The following is a 26,062-nucleotide window of genomic DNA, read 5'->3' on the forward strand; positions in this document are numbered from 1 at the left end:
GCCAGGACCTGGCCTTTAATGGCTGGTCTTGGCTTGTATTGAATCGCATATTCTCCCAATTCAATTGCCCATTTGGCTAGGCGTCCCGATAACTCGGGTTTGCCTAGAACATTTGAGAGTTTGAAGTTGGTGAGAATAGTGATTGGGTGACCCTGGAAATATCGTCTCAACCTGCGTGAAGCGTGTATAAGTGCCAAGACCAGTTTTTCCAGGGTAGAGTACCGGGTTTCCGCGTCCGCCAGCACGCGGCTAACATAATAGATTGGCATCTGGATGCCTTTTCGTTCTACAAGCAGGACTGCCCCGGTTGCTCTATCTGTTGCGGAGAGGTATAGGATTAACTCCTCTCCCGCTTGTGGTGCTGTGAGTGTTGGGAGTTCGATCAGGCGTGATCGAATCTCCTGGAAAGCTGCTTCCGCTTCTGGTGTCCAGCGGAAGTGCGTTTTCTTTAAACAATTTCTTAGTGTTGACACAAAAGGGAACGACCTATCCGCATGGTTTGCCAAAAAGCGGTTAAGCGCGACTAGTCGTCCATTAAGTGTTTGAGCCTGTTTTATGGTGGTAGGTGATTCCATTTTGACAATGGCTTCGACCTTTTCAGGGTTCGCTCTGAAGCCATCTTTAGTAATAATGACCCCTAAGAACTTCCCTTCTTCCACCCCAAATGAACACTTGCTCGGGTTGAGCTTCATGTTTATCTTTCTGAGTGTGTTGAAAGTTTCCTCAATGTCTTTCAACATCGTCTCTGGCTCGGGGCTTTTGATGACCAAATCATCCATATAGACTTCCAAGTTTCTCCCAATTTGGGCGTGAAACTCTTTGTCCATTAGTCGTTGGTACGTGGACCCCGCGTTCTTAAGTCCGAAAGGCATCATTTTATAACAAAATGTGCCATCGGGCGTCCGAAAGGCGGTTTTGTCCTGGTCATCCACAGCCATGTGGATTTGATGGTACCCCTTATACGCATCCAAGAAGCATTTAAGGCGAAATGGTGCCACCGAATCCACCTTGAGATCAATTTCTGGCAACGGATAACAATCTTTGGGGCATGCTTTATTCAAATCTTTGAAATCTATGCACATGCGCCATTGTTTGTTATTCTTCGGTACCATTACGGGATTTGCAACCCATGTTTGATATTTGCTAACGCGCACGATGCCCGCATCAAGGAGTTCCTTGACTTGGGTTCTGCACGCGTTGGTTTGCTCGGGCCCCATTACTCTGCGCTTTTGTACGATCGGCGTTACGGCCGGATCGCATTTGAGCTTATGCTCTGCCTTTCCCCGGGGTACACCAGTCATGTCGGCTGGTGTCCACGCGAAGATGTCTGCGTTTCGCTGCAGTAAGCGCTTGAGTAAGGTGCGTGTTGGATCAACAATTGTCGGGCCAATGGTAACGGCCTGATCGGGATATTTCCCGTTGAATGCCCACTGTTCAGGCTCAGTGATGGTTTGTTTGGCCATCTTCGGTTTGGGTTTAGAGGAGACAGATGCGATGCATACCTGGGGAATGCCCGTGATCATCGCTACGCCTTCAGTTGTTGGCCATCCCATCATGCCGTGGACTGAGGATACCACAGCGTTGAATCTTGCCATCCCGTCTCTCCCGAATAGGATGTCATACGTATGATGTGGTTTTTTCATCACAACAAAATCCACATCCTCCGTGCGTGAATAATTCCCATCGGTGAGAGTGACGGGGAAAGATAGGATGCCCAAGGGAGTGTTCATGCTGCCGTCAAACCCTTCCATTGAAGCATAGACCGTCTCCAGGCGTTCCTTGTCTTCATCATCGAGCTTGTCGAAGAACTGCCTGTACATCACTGTCGACGATGCGCCATTGTCAACGAGGGTGCGGGAGGTGATGTAGTGCCCCAGCTGGCTTTTAATGACAATGGGGCCTTCTTTGTTTGGGCCTCCCGGCACTCGCGGGAAGCGCACTTCTGCTTCCTTCCATGCGCATGGTTCGGTCATTGGTCTCTTTCTTCCTCTGACCTTACCATGGACCATGTTGATGCTAATGTCGACGGGCTTCCGTCCGTTACCCCTGTACCTGTTGTCGTTCCTTCCTCCCTTCTTGATAGATGCCACGAGGTGTGCGAGCCTCCCATCCTTGACGAATGTCTCGACGATGTCCCTCAAGGATGTGCACTCCTCAGTGCTATGGCCCTTTGTCCCATGGAAGTCACAAGACTTGCTTTGATCCGCATTGGGTTTCTGTCGGATCACTGGAGCTTTTGGCCATGGCAGTTTTTCCGTGGCAAATATCTCCGTGACGCTCTTGGTGAGTGGCGTCCAGCGGTTTTTTCGGTTCAAAGGGTGCGTTTTGTCCCTTCCGCCAACCAGAGGGCGAGAGCTTGAGGGGGCGTCAAAGTTTATCCTTGACTGCCAAATGCCTTGCCGCCTCTTTTTGTTTAGCCGGGCGGTTCTTACATTATTCTCCCTTGTCCTCTGCGTGTAGAGGTTTGTATTGTGGGGGAGATCTCTTCCCAGCTGTTTCTCTGTTTCGGCAAAGCGCTTGGCTGCCGTCATTATGGCATCCCACGTGGATGGCATACCGTCTTTACCCGTCAGAGTGCGGATGAGTTCTGGGTATTCAGCGCCCTGAATGAAAGCGGCGCGAACGAGGTCTTCACTGATGTTGCCCAGACTCACCTTCTTGGAGTTGAAGCGGGTGATGAAGTCCAGTAAGGATTCATCCTCTTCTCTGACACAGTTGAGGATCGTCCACTGCTCCTCAGTGTGCTTCCTCTGTTGACTAAACTGTTGACTGAACTTGTTCTGGAAGTCTGCCCAGTCATAAATGTGGTGGACCGGTAAACGGTCGAACCATGCTCTGGCTGCTCCTACCAGAGTCATCTGGAACATGTAGCACCACGTGGGTTCCGTCCAGTTACTGACGGTTGCCCCCGCAATGAACCTGTTCAGATGGTCATCTGGGTCGGATAGACCATCGTATGTGCCAACGTTGGACATTTGTTTGGCACTCCTCGGGGCGATTGCTTCTGCAATGTCCCTTGCAAATTTTGACCTTCCTGCGTTTGTAGCAGTAGGTCTAAAGGCCTTGGAGAAGTCGCGAGAGCTTTTTTCCGTGACTGGTTGGAATGCTTCCCCAAAGTTCCTTTTTGGCTGGGGATCCGTTTCCTTACGCTTCCCTTTCGCCCTATGGCGAGGGTTCGCGTCGGTGTCGGAGTCTTCCCCCTCGCCGTCTGAGTACTCGTACTCACTACTCATGTTGAGGTGCTGGCGAGTACTACCGAATTCCTCAGCTTGTTGGACTGAACGCAAGCGTTCGTCCAACTCAGCCTGAAATTCTCTTTGACGTGCCTCGGCCCATGCCTTCACTTGATCAAGTGTTTGGCGAGGGGCTCGAGGTCGTTTTTCCAGCTGGGCATCAGTGAATCCCAGTGGAATATTTACTCCACTTGCCCCTACATGAGTGACTGGGGTAGTGTTCGTAAAATGTATTTCACTTGCCCCAGCTTGGGTGGCTGGGGTAGTGTTTGTAAACATTGTGTTGCCGGTGTTTACCCCAGTGGCTGGGGTTGTGGTTACCGGAATTTCTCTAGTCATCTTGGAAGTTTTGAAAAACTGGAGAAAGATGTAGTTCTAGCTTTATGCACGGATGGCGCCAATGAAGAAACACTAAGTGACCCCGGGCAGATTATGGGTAATCTGGGGGCTAGATAATGTTTCCCACGAAGGTTAGGTCCAGCAGAGTAGGTTGTACTTCCGGGAACCTGCAAAACAGACACCGTAAGCTCGTCACTGAGAAGGGGGGGTTCCTCCTTGTGACCACCCTCCGGCGTGAGAATCAGTCTATATTGCTCTTTGAAGATAAAAGTATATGAATACTATAAGAGCAGTTATCAAGTAAGTTATACGAGATAGTAGATGATCTTACCATTCCAAGATATTGGAGTATTTATAGCCGAAGGTAGGTTTTCTAGAAGGTACAGCCGGCTGAATAGTATTCCTGTTCAACCAACAGTGGATTACGCACAGGCCATACTGGTTGGTGGGTAGGTTACAGCCAACAGTAATAAAGTCGGCTGCACTATTCCACCAACTGTAGACCATGCACGTCCTACTGACTGTGGATTGTACGCAGGCCATGCTGGTTGGTGAATAGGTTACGGCCAACAGTAATACTATTCCACCAACTGTAGGCTGCGCCTGCTCCACAGTGAGAGTTGGTGAGTAGGCAGCGGCTAATAGTGACAAACAGTACTAGAGGGTGCTCCTCCTCGCACTGTTGTCGGTGAGCTGTCACCCTGTGATTGGCCCATGGGCTGTTCTGGTCAGATCGTCTGTCCTATCCATACCTTGGTAGGTATGGTACAAAAGATCTTTCAGAATCAGACTGGCTCATTTGGGCGGGATTGTTCCCGCCTTGCTCATGCCTTCACGTGACTGCTGAAGTAGCTAATCTTGTACGTGTAGCCTTGCTGTCTGCGGGTAGCCTTCCCTGATGGCTTGTATCCGCAACTGCGGGAACAGGCGGGGTACTTCACCATTGGGAGGCTTTCCCTGCGTGTACAGCTTGCGTACTGCGCGTAAGATTCTATGAGCATGGTGGGTCCTGCGGGAGCAGATGGTCTTTGCGCAGACAACCCTGTTCAAGGTGAGTCTTGCGGGACCAACCGGTCTCTGCTGGGACCTACCTCTTCAACACTTATAAGTTTACAAGTCTATATGACTATATGTTTATAAGCAAGTAGTTTTTACACGTTTACGTTCATGATACATCACCCAATTATACCCGCCACTCTGCGAAGATGACCACATGCATGCACATCATTGATAGAACCATGCACCCACGATAATGAATCGAGTTCACGGCTGTATAAACTTATAAGTTCAACGAGTTACATGTATAACATTATGTATAAGCATGTTGCATATAATCAGTGGTAGGTTAATGTAACCAGACACGTTATTGGACGTAATTTAAGGCTCCAAGTCACAAGTCAGTGACAAGTAGGTCATAGTTGATTATATTTTTCAATTAAAATATGTTTCCTAATTGTATTGTAATTAAAACAGGTAATGTTTTAGCTAGCAAGTTAGGTTAGTTCTATAAGCCGAGTTATGGTTAGATATTAAAAGAACGTATGAAATGCAACCGAGTTAGGGTTTATCTAGAGACACATACGAGATGTAACCGAGTTCGGGTTCATCTAGATGTAACCGAGTTAAGGTTGATTAAAAGTCAAACCGAGTTAGGGTTTGAGAGTTGTAATCAGTTTTTTGAGTTAGAATTTCTTATTAATATAAACGAAAGTTAGTCGTTTAATTCATGCTTGATTATCGATCCGGGACTTGACACGTTACAAGGGTAATAGCTGACATGATTTGTGCGCACTCCTATCTAGATCAAGTGCAAGTCGTAACCGATTAACCGAACCATAACGGAAACTGAACCTACCAAGGTTAAGGATTTCATCTTCCACTCAAAAACCGGTTACTGGCAATATATATTGGTTTTGGTCGTTTAACAACAACCAGTTACAATTAGTACACAAGGTTTTTTCACTCCTACCCCTATCGACACTTGGATTTAATTTGGCGATATGTGTATTTTTAACATCATCAGTTTATTTGCAGCTACATATCAAGTACATTTTGTGAAACAAAACATAACAATGAAACACAATCACACAACTTCATTCATTCCACTGGAATCATAACTTCATTAGTCCTAAACGCCGGCAACGTCCACGGCGGATTATACCTCGCCAACACAAACTCTCCGGTAACTTTAAACCCATCTCTCTCCAAATCCTTCTTTAACTTGTCCACCTTCACCTTCACCACCACCTCACTGGCCACCCCGCTAAACCCGACCACTCCATACTTCCTCTCTCCCTCCTCCTTTATCACCACCCTCTCATCCACTTTATGGCACCGGTGCATCCTCCGCCTTCTTGTACTTCTCCGGTAGTATAAACCGCATCGTCACTCTTTCACCACTTTCCTTTATAAAGTTAATTAGAGAGTTAGAGTGACCACTTTCCTTTATAAAGTTAATTAGAGAGTTAATAGATAATTATCAATTTTGCATTACTTATCTTAATTGTTTTTATTATTTTATCAAGGTCCTAGTTATAAGATAAACGTGTTTATATTCAGAGATATCTCGTAGGTAAGTTAAGTCAAGTCAGGACAAGGTTTTAAGCCTCAGTTTTATAGGCCTCTATCTAAAATAGGAGTTTGTATTATGAGTTTCTGAATGTAGTTTTTTTTTCTTTTTAATTAATAGCTTAGTGTTTGGTCACAAGGTAAGAAGGAATGTCTCATGTCCATTATCACTATATATTATCCATATTCCATAATTCTTGGATAATCTCAAGTGCTATACGCACAAAAAAAAAGAAAAGAAAAAAGGGTTGTAATAAGCCTTTTTTTTCTTTTTAATTAATAGCTTAGTGTTAGGCCTCCAAATACGTTGAGCCGACCTTGTTTATATTTAGCTATATATATCGAGTCATAATAAGGGTTGTAACCCATTGTTAAGTTATTTTCTTGGCTAATAAAAGCTTAGGATCCTCATATACCATTATAGATCCTCACACACCATTTTTTTGCCTATACGGCTCGTATAGGGCTATATGGGTCGTATAGCACCTGAGTCATGTCAGTTGTGTCAAGCGTTATCGGTCATTGTTTGTAGTGCCCCGTATAGCCCTATACGGGCCATATAGACAATTTTTTGGACACAAGTTTTTTATGACCATATATTTATGTAATTTATGACTTCAACATCCTATACTTATGAAGCCATCATCCAAATATATTATTTGACTTGCACCAAATTTTTTTAGCAATTTTAGATGCTCTCCTTTTCGACCCTTTCATGATTTGTTTCACTTTATATAGAATTATGTTTTATACTGAAATGATGAATAATATAACAGAACTATACGGCTCGTATGGGCTCGTAAAGTCATTTTCAAGTTGCGATGAATAGTGGTCAAAGCCATGCCGGCTTTTTTTGCAAAAGTTTCCTATCCAGCCCGTATAGCCCTATATGACCTGTATAGGGTTTTATGGTGTACCGGGTGCTATATGAGCAATTAAATACCTATACGGCTTGTATAAGTCTATACGGTCATATAGGTTGCAAAAAGCTTTTTTGTCCGCTCCGTACACTTGTCAGTCATGTGTAACATATATGGCCCGTATAGGCATATACGAACCGTATAGGGTCAACATGGGTAGTGTATGAGGATCACATCCCTTAACAAAACCAAACAGTTAATTTCAAAATTAATCGTTTACTCAAATACGTTTATATCAACTCACCCCACCACCTTGAGTTATCACGGGTGCAGTCATGTCTATCTTTTCCGCCTTCGTTTTCACTGGTGCCGTCATATCAATCTTCTCCGTCTTTGTGTTACGTGGGTTCCCAAGTGCACCGATGTAGTTTGCTAGTATGGTAAACCCGCCGTCCTTGTTTCCTTTGAGTTGTGATGGATGGTAGGTGACTTCAGCTGCCACCGACGGTGAGTATTGACGGATCTCGTAGTCAGGGGTCGACTGGAGGACTTCATATTTAGGTGTTGCCACCATGATTTTGCCGAAAACCATACCCATAGTTGATAATAAGTTTGCTAATTAGGCTGACTAGCTAGCACGACCAACAAACATGTGTTGTTGTTAAGACTTAAGAGTTTGGGTTTGGGAGGGTAAAGTAGAAAACATGTGAACAAGTGGTGAGGATTGAACAACGTTGTGTGGAGTTCATCATACCACGTGAGTGTCTTTTTATTATGTGGGAGACACATGGCTTTTGTTTTCACACAGCATATTTATATGAAAGGATTTTATGCTATGAAATTAAAACTTCGTTTTTTCTGTTAAGTGTTACTATTTTTGAGTTACCAAGGCCTACCACTAGTGTTGCAGAATTTGTTAGGCTCTGTCAGGATCGTTAACCGGAAGGTACGAGTATTTAATCAAACATGGTTAATTATAAAGAAATTAAATTTTAAAAAATCTTATTTATATCAAATATCAGATCACGTATAGTGGTAACTCACCACCATCAGGTGTTGTGGCATATGTGTCACAAAAGGGGTATAAAAATGGTGCAGTAATTGCAATTATTACTTAATAATTAATTAATTCTTATAATACAAATAATATAATATTTGATTCGTTGGAGTTTATTGAGAATAACATGATTGGTTGGAGTGAGTGATCGGTCGTCGTCGGACCGGTCAAAGATAGAGAAAATGTGTCCTAGATACCTTAAACTAGTTAGGGTAAGAAGGGTGTCAAACCACGAAGAGTTCGTGGTCAGTGATATAAATTTAGTTGATTAATAATTATGAAGCTTTGTGTAAAGTCGTATAGACCAAATATGATTTAGATTGTAAATGATTATAAATATAAAACGAGTGTTAAATAATAACGAAGTAACTTTAGTTGATTGATGTAAATAAAAATTGGGAAAAATGACCACCCCGTGCTCCGAGCTATGTAGTAAATTATATTTTAATTCGGTTTGTTATTGGAAAATACTTAGAAATAATTTGGTAAATAAGTGTAACAAAGGATAATTACAAAACAAGGGATTTCGGCCGTATTGACCTTTCGATGTATAACCGGGCAAGGAACACGCACTAGGAATTTGTCTTAGTAAAAATCAAGTTATATAATATGAAATTCGTAAACCAATTGCTAGTATATGATTATCAAAACACCAAAAACGGACAATTGACAATAGATTCAACAATAATAACTTTGTTCTTCAAACACAAAAATACCACATAAACCCTAATTGTTCAACAATGATGATGAAGCATATAAAGTTTAAGTTCAACAAACACAAATCAAAATTGTCATATGCAAACATAAACCCTAGACCCGGGTTGATCAATAAGAAATTAGCCAAACATGTTCAACATGGTTCTTACAATTGATAAAGATAAAGTTTTCAATTGGTGGTAAACCTTGATGATGAAAGATCTTGCTTCTTGATTCTTGATGCCCCCAAAATGATGATGAAAATTATGATGATGGAAGATTGATATATATATTATCAAAAAGGATCATTCAAATATATTCAAATAAGCTCTCATAACCCCCTAATCATGTGGTCAAAGATCTCCATTAATATGGCATTATTCCTCATAAAAACTTGGTCAAACTTGGAAGGTTCGCATATTGAAACTGCAGGGGCCGTAGGGTACGACCAGGTAGCCGTAGGGTACGCTGACTCAGATTTCCTTTAAACTCTTGGCCCTTAAACATGCTTAAATCCGCATCTTTGTGTCCTTTACCCGCAACACCTACAATTCACAAACACACTATCAAAGTACATATATTTGACATGAAACAAGATAAAACCATGTACTTTTAACTCTTTTAAGCATGTGATATTAACTAACCCATCAGTGAGTGCGGAGGATACTATGCACCAATCACCCAAGCCCATAACCCTCCTCATAACGTCCCCAGAGCAATGTTTGTGGCTATGATAACGGCTCTCTACACATTGTCTCATAATAATAAGTTACTATTATTATTTAATTAGTATAGATAAGAACTTTGGTGTCACAAAAATATGTTCTTTTTGTTTTTGTATATGTATTAATGGTTTTGAATGATAGCACATGTGTTGGTGTTGGTTTGGTGGTTGTGTTGGTAGGTGAAATTCTTTGTTTTGGTTTGCGAACCAGGTTCGAATCTCGGTTGCAGCAAGTCGTTCTTTTATTTTTTTAATTGTGTTATTTATGGTTTTGTGTATAATAGAATGGTTTGTCTTTCAACATTAACTTTAACGTGAACCGGGTAGTTGTGTTGTTAAGTGAAAATGACCGAGTTTGCGTGCAATCACCGCATTTTGTTTTAGCATCGGTACAGTAACGAAAACTGACATGATACCAATTTTGTTTTTATTTTTGTTTTTTTAGTTTCGGTATCGTAACGAACGTGATGGAGGCCGACCAAATTTGTGTAGACTCATCGCCCGAGATCGACAACACTCGGGTTTTACCAAAGCCCGAGCTTTACTGGCCGACGACACCCCATTGGTCCACCTCAGTTTTTAAATTGTTTTCGTTTTAGTTCTGATGCCATAACGCACATAACCAAAACTGACCAAATTCGTGTCGACTTACCGCCTCAAAGCAAAGACCTGCGCCGGGTAAAATACTAGTTTATAATATAGTACATTAGCATAAACATAAATCAAATGACTCAATATTTAAATACTAAAGTGTTTTAAAAGTTAATATTGTAAACATATAATAATTTAATTATGGTATTCCACAATATCTTCGTAAAAATGGTGAAAATCCAACAAAAATCAACTTGACCAACTAGGTCCAACTTGGAGTTGAAGATAATCACTTTGGTACCTTACCAAGTAGCGAGTGCTCGGCCGCCTAAAACGATTTCTTTAACACTACCTACTACCAACAAGTTAACAACTTGTTTTTTCAAGAATAGAATATGATTCAAATCTCTTACTTAGACTTGCATATGTGTTATTGGAGTAGATTTAGAGAATGTGAAATTCTGTTAAAAAAGCTAATTCATTATATTTTGTTACTTTTAATATGAATATATATATATATATTAAATCTTTGGATTCACTGAAAATTTCAATACGGAGGAAGTATATTGGTATAAAAATCTCTCTATAGGCTTAAAAATCTCCTTGAGCTTAGTTTGACATCCTTACTCTAGCACTAAAAGGATATGAATTTCGACAAAGCAAATGCGATCATATGCTCTTCCTTAAACAAAGAGGTAAACTTGCGATTTGTTTAATTATATATATTGATGATTATGATCATTATAGGAAACAATGATGACGAAATGAAGAGGTTGAAGGCACATTTGTTCACACAATTCGAAATGATGACTTAGAAAGACTTAAGTACTCTATTGAGGTACTAAGGTATAAACAATGAATCTTTTATGTCAAGAGAAATATATTCTTGACATTTTTGCTAAGACAAGATTGATCGATTGTAGTCCTATTGACACCCCAATTATGGTAATCACAAACTCCATATGGCAGAAGAAGAATAATTGACAAATAAAGAAAGATACCAATGCTTGGTGGGTAAACTGATATACCTCACGCTTACTCATCCAGATATTGCTTATGTAGGTAGTCATCAAATTTATGCTTAAACCTCAAGTAACTCACATATATGGAAGCAATATGGATGTTATCATACACCTCAAAGGGACAACGGGTCTTAGGTTTTCTTTCAACCAAATAAATTTCTAAAGATCCAAGTGCATATCGATGCAGACTAGGTATGAGATAAAAAAGATCAACATCATGATATTACTTTAGTTGGTAGAAATCTAGTTACATGGAGAAGTAAAAAAGGAAAGGAATTCCGAGGGATTGCACGAGGCAAGGAGGAGGTACTATGGATACGTAACCTTCTAACTAAGATCGGGTATCCCTAGACCGAAGCTAGTGGGATCAGGTGTGATAACAAAACTGCAATACAAATTTTAGAGAATCGGGTTCAACACGATTGTACAAATTTTATGAAGGTTGATAGGCACGTTATCAAAGAAAACCTTGATGCATGGATTATAGAGCTGTCATGTTCGACCAGAAGAACAGTTAGCAGATACGGTAACAAAAGTTGTTAACAAAAGAATCTTCAATGTACAATTGTCTTGACATGTTGAGCATCGGAGATCCTATTACTCAACTTGAAGAGGAGTACACGTCATTTCCTGTTTCACCTTGAGGACTGTTGCTTGTATATCAACATTATTTCCAACCATTTATTTCTTAATTGTATTTCCTAATTTTTGCCTCGGGCTTTCTCCTATTTATAATGTACATTTCTCTTTGTAATTAATATCAAATATCAATATACGACATAATTCTTCCAACTGAAAAGACTTTTACTTACTAAATGTTGTTACTTTTCTTTCTTTTTTGATTAAAACTTTCAATTTGCAGAATAAATCGTCACTTATCTGTGATACATTTGTGAAAAAGGATCAGTGCAGTGAATTATCCGTAGGTAATACATTGGTGAGCATGTTGTCACTAATTCACCAGTTAGTCATCAATTGATAGTCCGCACACTTGTACTATTACTCATCCTCGGATCTTCCAGGGACCTTCACTGACAGATTATCGGCAATTCTTTTCCCCGTGGACATATCTGTCTAACAATTGAAGTCTTTTGATTTGTATTGATACTCTCGACCGTCAACAATTTGAGTTAACGATTGTATGATACGATATCAAACCACAAGGAATATTATTACTTGTTGGTAAAGGACATTACAAGAACCTATTATTATTATAGGTTAATGTGAATCTGATGAACAATTAGAGACTAACACAAATCACGGAATCATCTCGACAGGAACTTTAGAAGTCCAACCTCGATCGCAACACCTTACCAATCAAGTAAGCGTTCTAAATTCTAATACTAGCAGCTTCACAAAAATAATCGACTCAACCAATTAAAATTTTAAATAATTAAAATGAACAAAGGTGGAATTATAGTTACAAGCATGTTGCTATTAATAACTCGTACGAAACTCGTAGTTCACATTCACAAATTAAGACTTTTCATCTGCATAAAAAAAAGGTCAAGATTTCTCCATGTTCAACATGCATGAGAGCATGTAATACAAGAAACTAAAGAATTACAAAAGTGAGAAGCATATAAAAATATTAAGCATACTCGATCAAATATAGCATTAATTAGGTTATATATGAAGAAAAGAGAGTCTTTAACAAGTGTGCTGAACCTGTTTTGAAGCTCTTATCATATCATTTTCACCATCCTTAGTCTCGCATAGCACGATCTCTAGACGTTGTGTTAGAATCGATCCCTAGCCGAAGCTCAAGGTCAACTTCTGTTGGTGACGACGCTAAAGAAGAAACCTTATTTGATCTGATGCTAGAATTATCACTTGTATATGAAGGCTCCATACACAAAGATAGTTGCAATAGTGGTCTCTGATCACTGTTAACACCATGATCATCTTTCTTTCTAGGATGTTCTTGACTATTTGCTTCACTGACTTCAACTTGATCAACTGAATCCATGTTCATAGCATTTGTGGTAACTGGGGTTTCCTGGATTGATTCTTGCAACCTAGCCCTATCTCTTCTATGAACATTCATGTGGCCACCTAGTGCCTGTGCATTTGAAAACCATCTTTTGCAAAAAGCGCATGAATAAGACCTACTTTCAGCTTGCACAATATCACCATTGTTGGTAGTTTCAGGGTTTTTTATCTCCATGCCAATTTCCTAATTAAAGAGAGAGAGAGGTTTTAAATTTCTAAGTAGTCTGAATCAAATTAGTGGTGGACTTTCAGTATTAAAATGCAAGGGACATGGTAGTTATAGATGCCTGCTAATTAGGACACTTGCATGCGCATGGATTCATTAATTTCATCACCATCTTCATAATATTTTTTAAATAAATAATACTCTAAATTCCTTTTACATAATGGCTTTATTACAAATTAACAACTACAAGTCATACGAGACCATTAAGTTTTCGTAGTTTTACAAATTGTGTCGGTCATACTTTGATAATAACTTTACGTGTATTTGGTTTAAATAGTGAATAAGCAAGTTGTGATATGGTAGTCATCGTCAAGGAAAAGCCATTAACTATCTCTTTCAAACATGAGGCTAGTAGCCATGTTGAGATTTTTTATTCCTTGTACTTTGCCCGTGAGGGGAACCCAATAATTAACACACAAAAAAACTACTTTTTAAAAACATGTCTCACAGATAAGGATAGGGACAAAGGTATAATTAACTTCTAATTATATGTCTTAACTAAGTATGCTAAAATATTAATTAATTCTCAAAGTCATATTTCGTTGGTAGAAAATTAATCTTTTGGATTAAGTATATGATCACTGCTAATTCAGTGCTGTAAACTCGAGTCACAAATAAAGACGGTTATCTATGAACTTTATAAAGGCGCTAAAAATAGGAAATAAACATGTCATATAAGTTAGAATCGGCTTAATCTTTTTCAAAACTCAAAAATAATTTTAAATGTGTGGTCCTTTTCTTTACAAAAGTTTAGAGATAAACTACTTTTTGCACTTTGCACCCTGTAATGGTGAACACATGGATACACTTCGCAACACTGCTTTCAACATTAACCCACTGGCACCCCCAACGTCTGCAAGCTGATCCATAATGCGTCCAGCGGTCAATTAGATGGCAAATTTATGTTTAAAACGTCTGTGAAGGCGATAATATATACCCCTCCAATTTGTGTCCGTTTGGTTGCAAATTTCGTTTTCCCACCACAAAAACCGTTAACAGATGTCTGACTTTGTAGGTCCCGACGCGGGTGGATCTAACAACGTTCTTGGATCAACCGAGTTTAGTGCTAGCGAAAATCACACTAAGCCACCTAAGAACAGGGCCGTCCCTGAGAATACGCAAGCCATCATGGACCTTGTGCGATAAAAAAAATGGGCCTTATATGAACTTTTATATATATTTATATACACAAAATATAGTGAAATTGTTAACCTATAAATTCAAATAATCAAGCAATTGTAATTACCTAAATATCTACTTTTAGTTTTTATAATCATAATTTCCTAAATACCTAATCAAATAATTTCAACTATCAGTTTTTCAAGGCATAATTTCAATATACAATATATAATTTCAAATTATAGTTTATTCGTGAACCAAATATAAACTAATAACTAAAAGTTTTATATGAGCAATGAAGCCATGAGATGATTATCTTAAATAAAACTCTATAATTTGAAAGTACAGCAACTTCACGTTTATAATTTGGTTATCAACTTCATTAGTTCAGTTCACTAATTTTAGTTGTAGTGGGCTTTTAAAGGAGAACTGGGCTTTTAACTGGGTATAAAATGCATACGATGCTTAAAAAATTATGGGCCCTTGGTTTTAACGGGCCCTGTGCAGGTGCACACCCTGCACAGGCCCAAATCCGGCACTGCCTAAGAGGTCTCGGATCTTGAGATATTATTTCGGGTTTTAGAAAGAGAGAGAGAGTGCTAGAAAGTAAGTATGTGAGTGTTAGAGAATTATAGCAAAAGGTTGTTTCTCTCATTGCATGCTCCCAATTTATAGAGGAGCATGCATGAGAAATAGTTTATTTCCAAGTGCCCAATGGGCTTCATTACATAATTTCCCGTTGGCCTTTTCCCTTGGGCTACAAACATACAAAAATAAACACTAAAGCCCAAATACATAAATATTTTAATACAAAAGACTTAATTATACAAAAAGGGGCCTAACAATCTCCCTCTAGTCTTTAGTATTGAAATCCATTGGTGTCGTAAACTAAACATTCATCCTTTCGGACGAACTTGTTGAAGGCTTCAACTATCCGGTCGGTGTTCTGACGACCGATGTCCTCGACGGTTCTCAGCGGCGAGTTGTAGAGCTTCTTCACATCCTCAATATGTAGTCCCATAAGCTCATGCTTGTCAAATACTCGAATCTCGTGTATGTCACGGCAGTGGATGATGGCCTCACTGGTAGTATTATCAAACTCCCAACCAATGAAGTCTCTGAGACTGTTGGGTAGGAGGGGCTGGCCATGATATATCTTGTGACAGTCTTTTGGCGCCCTATATCTCCACATTATACGTGGCTCTCCGGTAGTTGGGTCAATCTCCCGTGGGTTCTTGAACTGTTGACCCTTATTGACTTCAAAATCCTTGTATCCCACTTCTGATTGACGATGTAAGTGAGTTTTGACCCAGCCCTCCAATGTATCCTCATACTCACCACGACCTATAGCTTTTCGAAGATAGTTAATGTCGAGCTCTGGTAACGACTTCAGCTCGTGGTGGTTGAGATAGATTAGGTCTCCGCTGTATCTTCTTATAGCCCAACAGCTGTTCTCCTTATCATACTTTGCGTATACAATCAGTGTATCATCATGATAAGGGTAGTTGAGCATGCGGGCACAAGCACGACTTGACACAATATGGGTCTTTCTCTTCTTCTTTGGTGGTTGGTGTGTCAAGTCTGCGGCTGGATCAGATACGGGCTCTGTTGCAGGGGCCTCTGAAGCTTGAGCTGGCAGGGTGTCAGGATTTGGCGGGTAGTTAATGTAGTCGTCAGTTGTGTCTACTGCCTCCTCCGTACCTGTAATAAAGTCTCCCAAGCTCTTCCCAGCTTCAATAAACTCATCCATCATCCCTGTAACGCTACCTGCAAAAACATCTTCAGGAAACAATTCTTTATACATATCATTAATTCGCGAATCGTGTTCCCTGACTTTGTTGGCGGAGTCATGTGCAGCAGGGTCTTGAATATGTTCCTGAGTGTGTGGAGGTGATTGAGTGTTACCTCCACCTCCACATCCTGCTGCACTAGCTCCAGCGTCTCCACTATCTCCACCGTCATCATTATTATCATCATCTTCCTCATCAAAGCTATCGTGAACATTGTCGTCCACATCATCGTCGTCCTCATCATCATCACTGTCTTCATCATCATCTTCTCCTTCCTCACCACCACTAGCTTGGGCCTGTGGTTGTTCAACATGTTGAGGACCCAAGCTGGTGCTAAAACCGCTAACGGCTTGGCCACCCTGTTGTACGATACGACCAACAGTTGCCTCACCTTCTGATGCAACAACCCTTTCAGCTCGCACGGCCACACTCGGACCTGCGGTGGGTTGAGATCCACCAGCCTAAGAAGTCTCACTGGACCTTCTCCAACTCCTGAACACTGCATCAAGTCTGCCCTCCAGATTGTGAAATTCATCATTGCACATAGCCATGAGGTCTGAGGCAGCTTGATACTTACTCACCAAGTCTTCATTCGTCTTCAGCTACAGCTCATTTAGACAGTCATGCTCCCTGATCTTGGCTTGAACGGCCTCCATCTCAGTTCAGAATGTTGCATTTTCAGCAACCAGTGTATCGAGAGATGCAGAGGATGCTAGCTGATTTTCTATATAGGAGACTCTAGAGTTTGTAGCCTCCTTTTCAACATCCCACTTTGTAGTGGCATCCTCAAGCATCTTCTTCATCCTTTCTTCAAGAGCATTGGCAGCTGGCAAGTTCCTCTCTAGTTTAGCCACTCTATTACCAATCCTAGAGTGGTCTGCCCTCAGATTAGCATTCTCAGAAGACTCATGATTCATCAGCACATGTAGGTTCTGGATTCGTGTATGGAGAGTGTTGATCAGGAGGCGTTGACTCTCAATTTTAGCCTCATTCAATTCTTTCTCTTCCTCCAGAGTCTGAACCCTTGCCCTCAGTTGTTCTTTCTCCTTCTTGTCCTCAACCCCTTTCTTTTTCATGTCTTTAATAAATGAGAGGAGCACCATTTCACGTTCGGCCCTCTTAGCATTTGATTCCTCCAGTGCGACGATCCTATCGAGGATAGGATCGGCGTATACTAGAGATGTCAGAGACTTCCCTTTGGTAATGGGTTTTGGTGAGAAGATAGTGGTTGGTGGGGTAGTGGACATGATTGGTGGTGAAGTAGTTTGCACAGGTAGGACAATGGATTGGTATGGTTGAGGTGATGTTGTGGATGTGAGTGGTGTTGAGGTGATTGGTGATTGTGTTGGTATGGGTGAAGTTGTGACGGTAGATGGTTTTGAGAATATGGAAGTGTATGGTATGGGTTCCAAGTTTAATGCTGGTGGAGCTTTTGTAGGTGGGGAGGTGATAACGGTTTGGCTCCACAGGCTTGTAGTTTGTATTGGTGAGCTGAATATGGATGATGTGAATATTGAAGAGGTTGTGGGTTCAGTGGTTGGTTGTGTGGGTGGTGTTGTGGTTTGGGATGGCTCGGGTTCGGTTTGGGTTGGTTGTTCGTGAGGTGTAGTTGGTTGTGGTTGAGATTGTGGTGGGGAGGTTTGTGGTTGGTCTTGAGGTGGTGAAGGTGTTATTTGTGGTATGGAGGTTGAGATGGGTTGATCTTTTGGTGAGGGCTCAGGTGATTGGTAAGGTGAATCGTGAAGCATGGTTTTGGCTTTCTTGGCCTTGGCTTTCTTTCTTTATTTGGGTTTCCTATAGGCTGGAATTTGGATTTTACCTACATTTAGGTCTTTAAGGACTTTGGCCAAGGTTTCTTTGGTAACTACGGGTGGTTCATAGGTGGAAGAGGGCTTACCTTTTGTGGGAAGCTTGACAACGAGATCAGAGGACTTCTGGGAGTCTCCAAGCTTCCTCAAACGCTTCAAGGGCGGTTGATCTTCTTCTTTCTCCTCCTCGGTTACTTTCTCCTTGCCCGAAGCACTACCAACAGAAGGCTTGTCAGTAGCCTTCCTCTTCAAATCATGCTTAGCCATCGTTCTATCTTCAGCTGGCTCATCAGACGAGTCAGCTTCCTCAGCCTCAACATCTGGCTCAGAGATCTCTCCACTCTCAACTGACGCCTCATCCCTAGCAGGCTCTGTCTCTTTGAACAACCCAAACTTGGGACCTGGCCTTGGTCCAACATATTGATACCCCTTCCCTTTGGTGCTCAACAACACACCAAATATATATCACTTGATCTCATGCACATGATATGGCTCGGGAAGCGACTTCTTGTCTTTGGCTTTTTTGTGGGGAGGCCTGGGTACCTCTGGCATCATATCGTCAATTAGCATCTGTACAAATCTTGGATACATGAGCCATGTAGAATCGTTCTTTGCATTTGCAAACATGCACAAGAATATCCTTCTCGAATAGTTGAACTTTTCCTGTGTTGTCAAGGCATACATAATCCGTACCCAATCGACTCTCATGCTGTCAAATCCACCACGTATGTCAGCAAAACAATGAGTCACAATATGGAAGAGAAACCTCCAATATGGTGGGAGGTGTTTCTTCTCCAAGCTCTTCCATTCAGTGTCGTATCCCATCTGTGTCACAAAATCCTCCAACTTTGCCCTGTCTCCTTTCTCATACGTATAATCAGGCTCATCCTTGATCTTTAACACCCTTCTTATATCACCTTCAGTTATCGTCAGTTCTTTCCCAGCAAGTTTGGTTGTAAATGAGAGAGCATCATCAGCAACCTTGGCAAAAGCCCAAAAATCCAAAACCCACTTGGAATAAATAGCTGGGTTGGCAGAGATGGCATGTGAAAGGGGTGACTGTCTTAGCCCTTTCACTATAGATGTAAACACCTTGTCAGCTTTGGCCTTTTGGAAGCTCGAGAGCACAAAATTGATTGTGACCCTGAAATCAATCATTTAGATCATGAGAATCATCATTAAATAAAGTTAAACAAGATAAGTTATATACATTTGTCATATTTACCAGTTACTAATTTAATCTATTACTTATAGTTGATTAATTATATGCGTTTTAGTTCTAATAAGTTGTTAAGCTGAATTTATTCTATTTACAAGTCAATTAGTCCATAATATAAAGTACTTATGTGTCCAAAATAGTCCAACGGCAAAACAGTCCAATAATGCTCAAACAGTCCAGTAGCCTTACTAGTCCAGAAACCTGAAAAATTTGCTAAGTAAAGATTTTTCGCATGGTTCTTATTTCGCTTCGCACCACATGCGAAGCGAAACAAATGATATTTCGCTTCGCATGTCCACGTGAAGCGAAACAGATGGTATTTCGCTTCGCATGTCCACGCGAAGCGAAACAGAAGTATGTCGCTTCGCATGTCCACGCGAAGCGAAAACCTTGCCCACGCGAAAAAGATTACTTAGTCCATTTTTGCTTCCTTTTCAGTTCACGAGTGTCGCCAGACTCGAATTGAAGATCTGGAGGGTTTGATAGAGAAACCCTTTGGTTTGCTTGGTTAATTGAACCCTTCAAACTTTGAATAAACCTAGATCTACAAACTTTTCAAAACAAACCTAAAACTAACAATTAATGATGATAATCCATATCTAAAGTCTCAATAACAGTCTATGAACATGAAAATAACAACACATATGAAGATCTTTCACTTAGATCTAGCCGACGGTTGGCATGAACCGCCGCCTCGATCTCTGTGAACCCAGAATCAGGAAGAATGAACGATTGATGGTGTCATGATGTTATACCGACGGTGTAGGTTCTGGATTCATGATCAAATCTTGATAAAGAGAGCCGGATATGAAGATTTAAGTGGGAAGATGTTAGGGTTTGAGAGTAAAAGAAAGAGAGAGAGAGAGAGAGAGTGAAAAGTAAAAGAGTGGTTGAATAGTGAAAGATAAGTTAGGTTCCCCTTATATATAGGGTCAGCCTACCTAGCTATAAGGTCAAAACATCGCGAGTATTCACCGAAAATACACTCTCGTTCCTCGGTCTTTAAAATTATATTTTCATTTTCAAACCCGAAAAACATTTACCCACCGAATCCAAGCACTTGTTTATTTATTTGATTTTTCTTTTGTCGGTCTGTGATTATTAACGTTTGCAAGATCGATCTCTTTGACAAAACAAAAACATAAAACAAAATAAACAAAGACAATAATAATAATAAAAAGATATACTTAAAATAAAAAATATAAAAAAATTAAAAAATAAAAATTTAAAAGTAAAAATAAAATAAAATAAAATAAAATTAAAACAAATTTTGATATTAACAATAATATTGAATTAATTTACATGAATCGTTTCTTTGATTAGTTTACAAAGAACAATCGCGACATTGAATCATATTGATTTGCAAAGCCCTAGGTCGCGCTACCATTTTGAAATTATTGTAACACAAATTCATCATTGACTGCAGATATTGTTCACCTATTTAACTTGACAAGTGTTTTGATGTTAACATGATACATTTAAGGTTTAATTAGGCACGATACTTATGTGGTCCCCACTTAATCAGACATGTTACTGATTCCATCATATCTCAGGCCTAGTTTGTGTTGACATATCACCTCAACTTGACTTAAACCTTTCTTAGTTGATCACAGTTCATATTAGCATACTTCACACTTGACTTTTTATAGATGACTCGATCTAGAAAGATTAAAATAAAGAAGAAGTTTAGGCAATAACAATCAGGTCGGATAATACCATATTATCACGCAGAGAAAGTCCAAGGCTTGAACAAAAGAAAGAAAATAAAACAAAGCAGAAGACTCAGGGCCTTAACGATCAGATCTTGTATGACTACAAACGTAGAAAGTTCAAGGCTTGAGTCGAAAATAAATGAAGAAATAAAGCAGAAGTTAAAATTCCTATAACTGACTCTTTTTCTGACTCCTTTTCTTTTGCTTTTCTGACTCTTTTGGTTTTCTTTTTCTTGCTTTTCTTGACGCTTTACTTGACTCTTATCTTGACTCAATAAAAATTAAAATTGACACTTATTTATAAGACGACTGTGATCAGGTAAAGAGAGGCTTGGGTATGATATGTGTAATTGCATTTCATCCTTCATTGATATGACTTTAACGGAATCATGCAACCTCTTCTTAAACGTATAGCCACTAGCAACTGCAGGAGTTTAAGTTTATATCACCCAACACTTACTTGTTTGTCAAGCCTATCTACACATCGATGAATAACTTTGTAGTCTTTTGTTCTACTCTTTTAACGCGCTAGGATCATTAATTACCCATGTACTATCACTTTCCACAGGGTCGGATCAAATTCTTAATTGAAAATTTTAAATAACCGACTCCCTCTACGAAGGAGCTCCCTCTAAACGGGATAAATCTTTTTAAATTTTCTTAAGATTTTCTTAAATAGGAGTAAATATGAAATTAGTATTATATATAAAAACAAAATCTTTTTGATAAGTCAAGTGACTTGATTTTGGTTTTTCTTAAAGTAAATTGAAAATCTTTTTGGTGAGCTAAGTCTAACTCATTTTCTCCCTCTAAAATTGTGACATATTTGAAAAATATTTACAATTTTAAATTTTAAAGATAAAATTTACTCAAAAGAAATCATGCCCAACGACTCAACGATTAACAAAAATCGGGCACGACTAAAAGCTTTGGTAAAGAGATCTGCAAAGTTATAGTCAGAAGGGACCCTTTTTATTTCGACAAGCTTACGATCGAAACAATCACGAATAAAGTGTATTCGGATGTCGATGTGCTTAGTCATTGAGTGCTGGACCGGGTTTTTAACAATAGCAACGGCAACCTCATTGTCACATTTGATCGTGGTTCCATAGAAATTCAAACCGTAATCCAGCAGCTGATGCTGGATCCATATCACTTGAGAGCAGCAGTTGGATGCGGCAATGTACTCGGCTTCTGCTGTGGAAGTGGACACACTTACTTGTTTCTTGCACTGCCATGAGATTAACCGATCTCCCAGGAATTGGCATCCACTCGATGTTGATTTTCTGTCCAAGTTGCATCCCCCATAATCACTTCGGTGTAGGCAAGTAGTTCCAATGGAGATTCCTTTGGATACCAAAGACCCAAACGCGGTCTACCCTTCAAGTATCTGAAAATACGCTTGACAGCCATCATGTGGGATTCTCTCGAGTCAGACTGATATCTGGCACACTGACAAACAGTGAACATAATGTCCGGCTGCTTGCAATGAGATACATTAGGGAACCAATCATTGACCTATAAAGGTGTTGATCGACTGGTTTTCCTGATGGATCAGGAGCGAGAACAGGTCGCGTAGCGATTGGTGTCATGAAAGCTGTTGAGTCCTTGAATCCAAATTTCTGAACAATGTCATGAGCGTACTTTTCTTGATGAATTAAGGTACCGTCCTTCTTCTGTTCAACTTGTAAGCCCAGGAAGAAAGTCATCTCCCCTAAGGAACTCATTTCAAATCGCTTCTGCATAATCTCAGAGAACTCCTTGCACAGAATCTCATTCGTGGACCCGAAGATAATATCATCAACATACACTTGAACGAGAATCAAATCATCCTTAACCTTCTTGACAAAGAGAGTTTGATCAACAATGCCTCTCTTATATCCGTTCTTCACTAAATGATCAGCCAATGTGGCATACCATGCACGAGGTGCTTGGTGAAGACCATAAAGTGCTTTGTCAAGTCGGTAAACGTAATTAGGATGACTTGGATTTTCAAAACCTGGAGGTTGACTGGCGTAGATTTCTTCTTTTACTTTCCCGTACAAGCAAGCAGTCTTGACATCCATCTGATATACTTTGAAGTTCATGTACGAGGTGTATGCCAGAAAAATACGAATTGCTTCTAATCTGGCTACCAGTGCATAGACTTCATCGTAATCAAGTCCTTCACGTTGCCAAAAACCTTGCACAACAAGCCGGGCTTTATTTCTAATGATCACCCCTTTGTCATCTTTCTTATTTCGGAACACCCATTTCATTCCGATCAGCTTCTTATGTTCTGGATTCTTCACCAGCCTCCAAACATTCAACTTCTTGAACTGTAGCAGCTCTTCTTGCATTTTAACCCAGGAGTTCTCTTTCAATGCAACTTTTTAGTCCTTGGGCTCCACCTGTGAAATAAAACAAGCAAAAAGACATCTGTTAATATTACCAGAGGTGCTGTGTGTTTGGATGCCAGCGGGTGGATCTCCAATTATGTTCTCAGTCGGATGTCGACAGTGAATTGGTAACTGTGGAATTTGGTCGACATGCTCGACTGGTGTTGCCTCTAGCTGAATGGTCAAGCTCTCTATGGGATGAAAGACTATGGTTGCCGGGACAAAAGCATTTGGTTGAGGATTAATTGCACCTTCTTCTTGATCAACCAAGTGTTCTGGAGCAATTGGACCTTCCCATAGGTTGTCATAGAATGGGATAACAACGGCTGGAACAGAGGTTGAGTCGGTGTTATCAGAAGCTTCATTTGGACTTGGATCAACCTGCACATTTGATGCATCAACCTTCACTGCAGGAACTTGATTATCTTCTTCTGAGGGAGGTGTGGGGACGGATTCCACCACACTAGGTTCTGAAGGAGGTGGCTCTGCATGTTCGACTTGAACATTTTCTTCGTTGATAGCTAACACATATGAGTCAGTATCCGAATCAGTGATGTCTTCAACAACAGGCATCTCGGTGGTATCTGCAGAGGGCTGCACGTTATTGACCGGGGCTGGTTGATTAGCCATGGGTGGTACATTAAGTGCAATTGAAGGAGCAGCTACATTAACATCTTCAATACCTCTCAATACAGCTTGCATCAAAGATAGATTGACCATCAGCAGGTTGAACTGGTGTAGAAACAACAGGGGAAACTGTTGGTATTACTGGTGTCACATACATCCCACGAAACTGCTTGAACAGATTTTCATAATCAAACATCCAGTCAGGACCATTGTGTGCATCGGTAGGGTTCAATTCTTGCCAATCAATGTTGAAAGACTCCAAGATCACTCTAGTTTTCTTGTACACCCGATAAGCACTTTTACAGCAGAGTAACCAACAAAATAGCACTCATCTGCCTTTTTAGCAAACTTGGAGGTTGTTCCAGCATTGGTTTGGAGTATGGTACAGGGACATCCAAACGTTCTGAAGAAATTCACGCTTGGTTTCGTTCCATATAAGACTTCATACGGAGTCTTGTTCGGTCTTTTGTTCAGAAGCACACGATTCTGGGTAAAGCAAGCTGTGTTGATGGCTTCACCCCATAAAATCAATGGTAGTTTGGAGTATGACAGCATTGTTCGAGCGGCTTCAACCAACGTACGGTTTCGTCGTTCAGCCACCCCATTTTGTTTGGGAGTGTAAGGTGCGTTGAATTGACGAAGGATTCACTTGTTGTGGCAGAATTCATTCACAACTTTGTTGCAGAATTCTGTTCCGTTGTCGCTCCTGATACACTTCACTCTTTTGTCTGTTTGATTTTCAACCAGCACGATAAACCTGAGCAGAAATTGTGATGTCTCATCCTTGGGCCCTAACAGAAATGTCCAACTGAAATGTGAAAAATCATCAGTAATAACCAGAAAATAGGCTTTTCGACCTATTGCCAATGGTTGAATTGGACCAAAGAGGTCCATGTGCAACAGTTGGAGAGTGGAGTTTATGGAATTGACAGTCTTGGGTCTATGAGGGAGTTTGTGCTGTTTGCATTTAGAACAAGATAAACGTTTTTCAGCATAATGAAAAGATTTTACAGGTAAACCCCTCACGTGGTCACCTTTAACTAACTTATTCAAGTTTTTAAAGTTGACGTGACCCAATCGTCGATGCCATAAGGATGAATCGTTCTCCAAGGACTTGGACATCAAACAAGAAGCAGAACACATGGAATAATTGCTTCTCATGTCCAGAATGTAGACATCGTTATGCCTCGGAGTATGCAACATGATCCACTATTCAGGGACTTTAAAACATGGTTTCAATATAAGACATTCATTTTCTATGAACAGGGTTGAGAATTTCTTATCACAAATTTGAGATACGCTGAGCAGGCTGTGGTTGAGTTGTTCCACCAGATTGACATCATCAAAGGTCAAAGTACCATTTGAGACCTTGCCTTGTTTCGTTATCTCTCCTCCTACGTCACCAGCAAAGGAGACATGTCCACCGTCGAATGGTTTGATGTCAAACAACAAGTACTCATCTCCTATCATATGTCGGGTACAGCCACTGTCTAAGTACCAAATACTATTGACAGGCCTTCCAGGCTGATCCTACACACATGGTCAGCTTGTTAGTGGAGGGTTTCCCGAGACGTGCTTGTCTCGGGAAAATTAAACAGAAAATCACCCAGCTTAATTTTATGATTCCTGAAAATATAATCTTTTAGATAATCGGAATCAGAAGAGCAATCCCTCGAGAAAAATGAATTACGATTTCCTCGGTTTTGAAATGGTTTTCTGGATTGCCTTCTCTTGGGTTTGGACTTAACAGTAAAATCCTCGGTGTGTTCTTGTGGAAAACATTTAAAGGGCCCTTCAGCTTTTTAGCTTCTAAACCCTTTGCTAACCTTTTTCGTTCTCTTTGAGTTAGCCAAAATGGTTTTCCTGGTTTTTGCACTTTTCCAGATTTTGAATCTATCTCACTGGCAGATGAATGAGTTTGATGAGTCATTTTCTTAGGTTTAGGAACAACCTTAGGAAATGCCTGACCATACGCACTTCTTGAATCTCTTTGTTGCTTGTGCCAGTTCTTGCAATGTCTTGCAAGATGAGACGGATTTTCACAAACAAAACAACATTTTCTTTGGTTGCAGTTATAGATATCTTGATTGCTGAGATATGT

General features: G+C 40.4%; 1 protein-coding gene and 1 pseudogene across 2 annotated transcripts; both read right to left on the reverse strand.

Annotated features, from left to right (window-relative positions):
- Positions 1 to 5,669: 5,669 nt before the first annotated feature.
- LOC143633835 (heme-binding-like protein At3g10130, chloroplastic) lies at positions 5,670 to 7,660 on the reverse strand (annotated as a pseudogene). The gene is made up of 2 exons (XR_013153744.1): positions 7,305 to 7,660; positions 5,670 to 5,976 (listed from the first exon to the last, which is right to left on the reverse strand). The product of XR_013153744.1 is annotated as a heme-binding-like protein At3g10130, chloroplastic (transcript).
- A 5,135-nt stretch (positions 7,661 to 12,795) lies between these two features.
- Positions 12,796 to 13,257, reverse strand: LOC143633878 (transcriptional regulator TAC1-like). The gene has a single exon (XM_077102100.1). It carries the CDS (start codon positions 13,255 to 13,257, stop codon positions 12,796 to 12,798), a length of 462 nt encoding a protein of 153 aa, XP_076958215.1.
- Between the last annotated feature and the right edge of the window lie 12,805 nt (positions 13,258 to 26,062).

Source organism: Bidens hawaiensis, unplaced genomic scaffold, assembly GCF_021521415.1.
Source record: "Bidens hawaiensis isolate Kalapana, Puna unplaced genomic scaffold, B.hawaiensis_p1.1 tig00006913_1, whole genome shotgun sequence".
NCBI lineage: Eukaryota > Viridiplantae > Streptophyta > Magnoliopsida > Asterales > Asteraceae > Bidens > Bidens hawaiensis.

Coding starts and splice junctions, on each gene's coding strand:
- LOC143633878 (XM_077102100.1), bottom strand. CDS start 13,257: ATGGAGATAAAAAACCCTGAAACTACCAACAATGGTGATATTGTGCAA.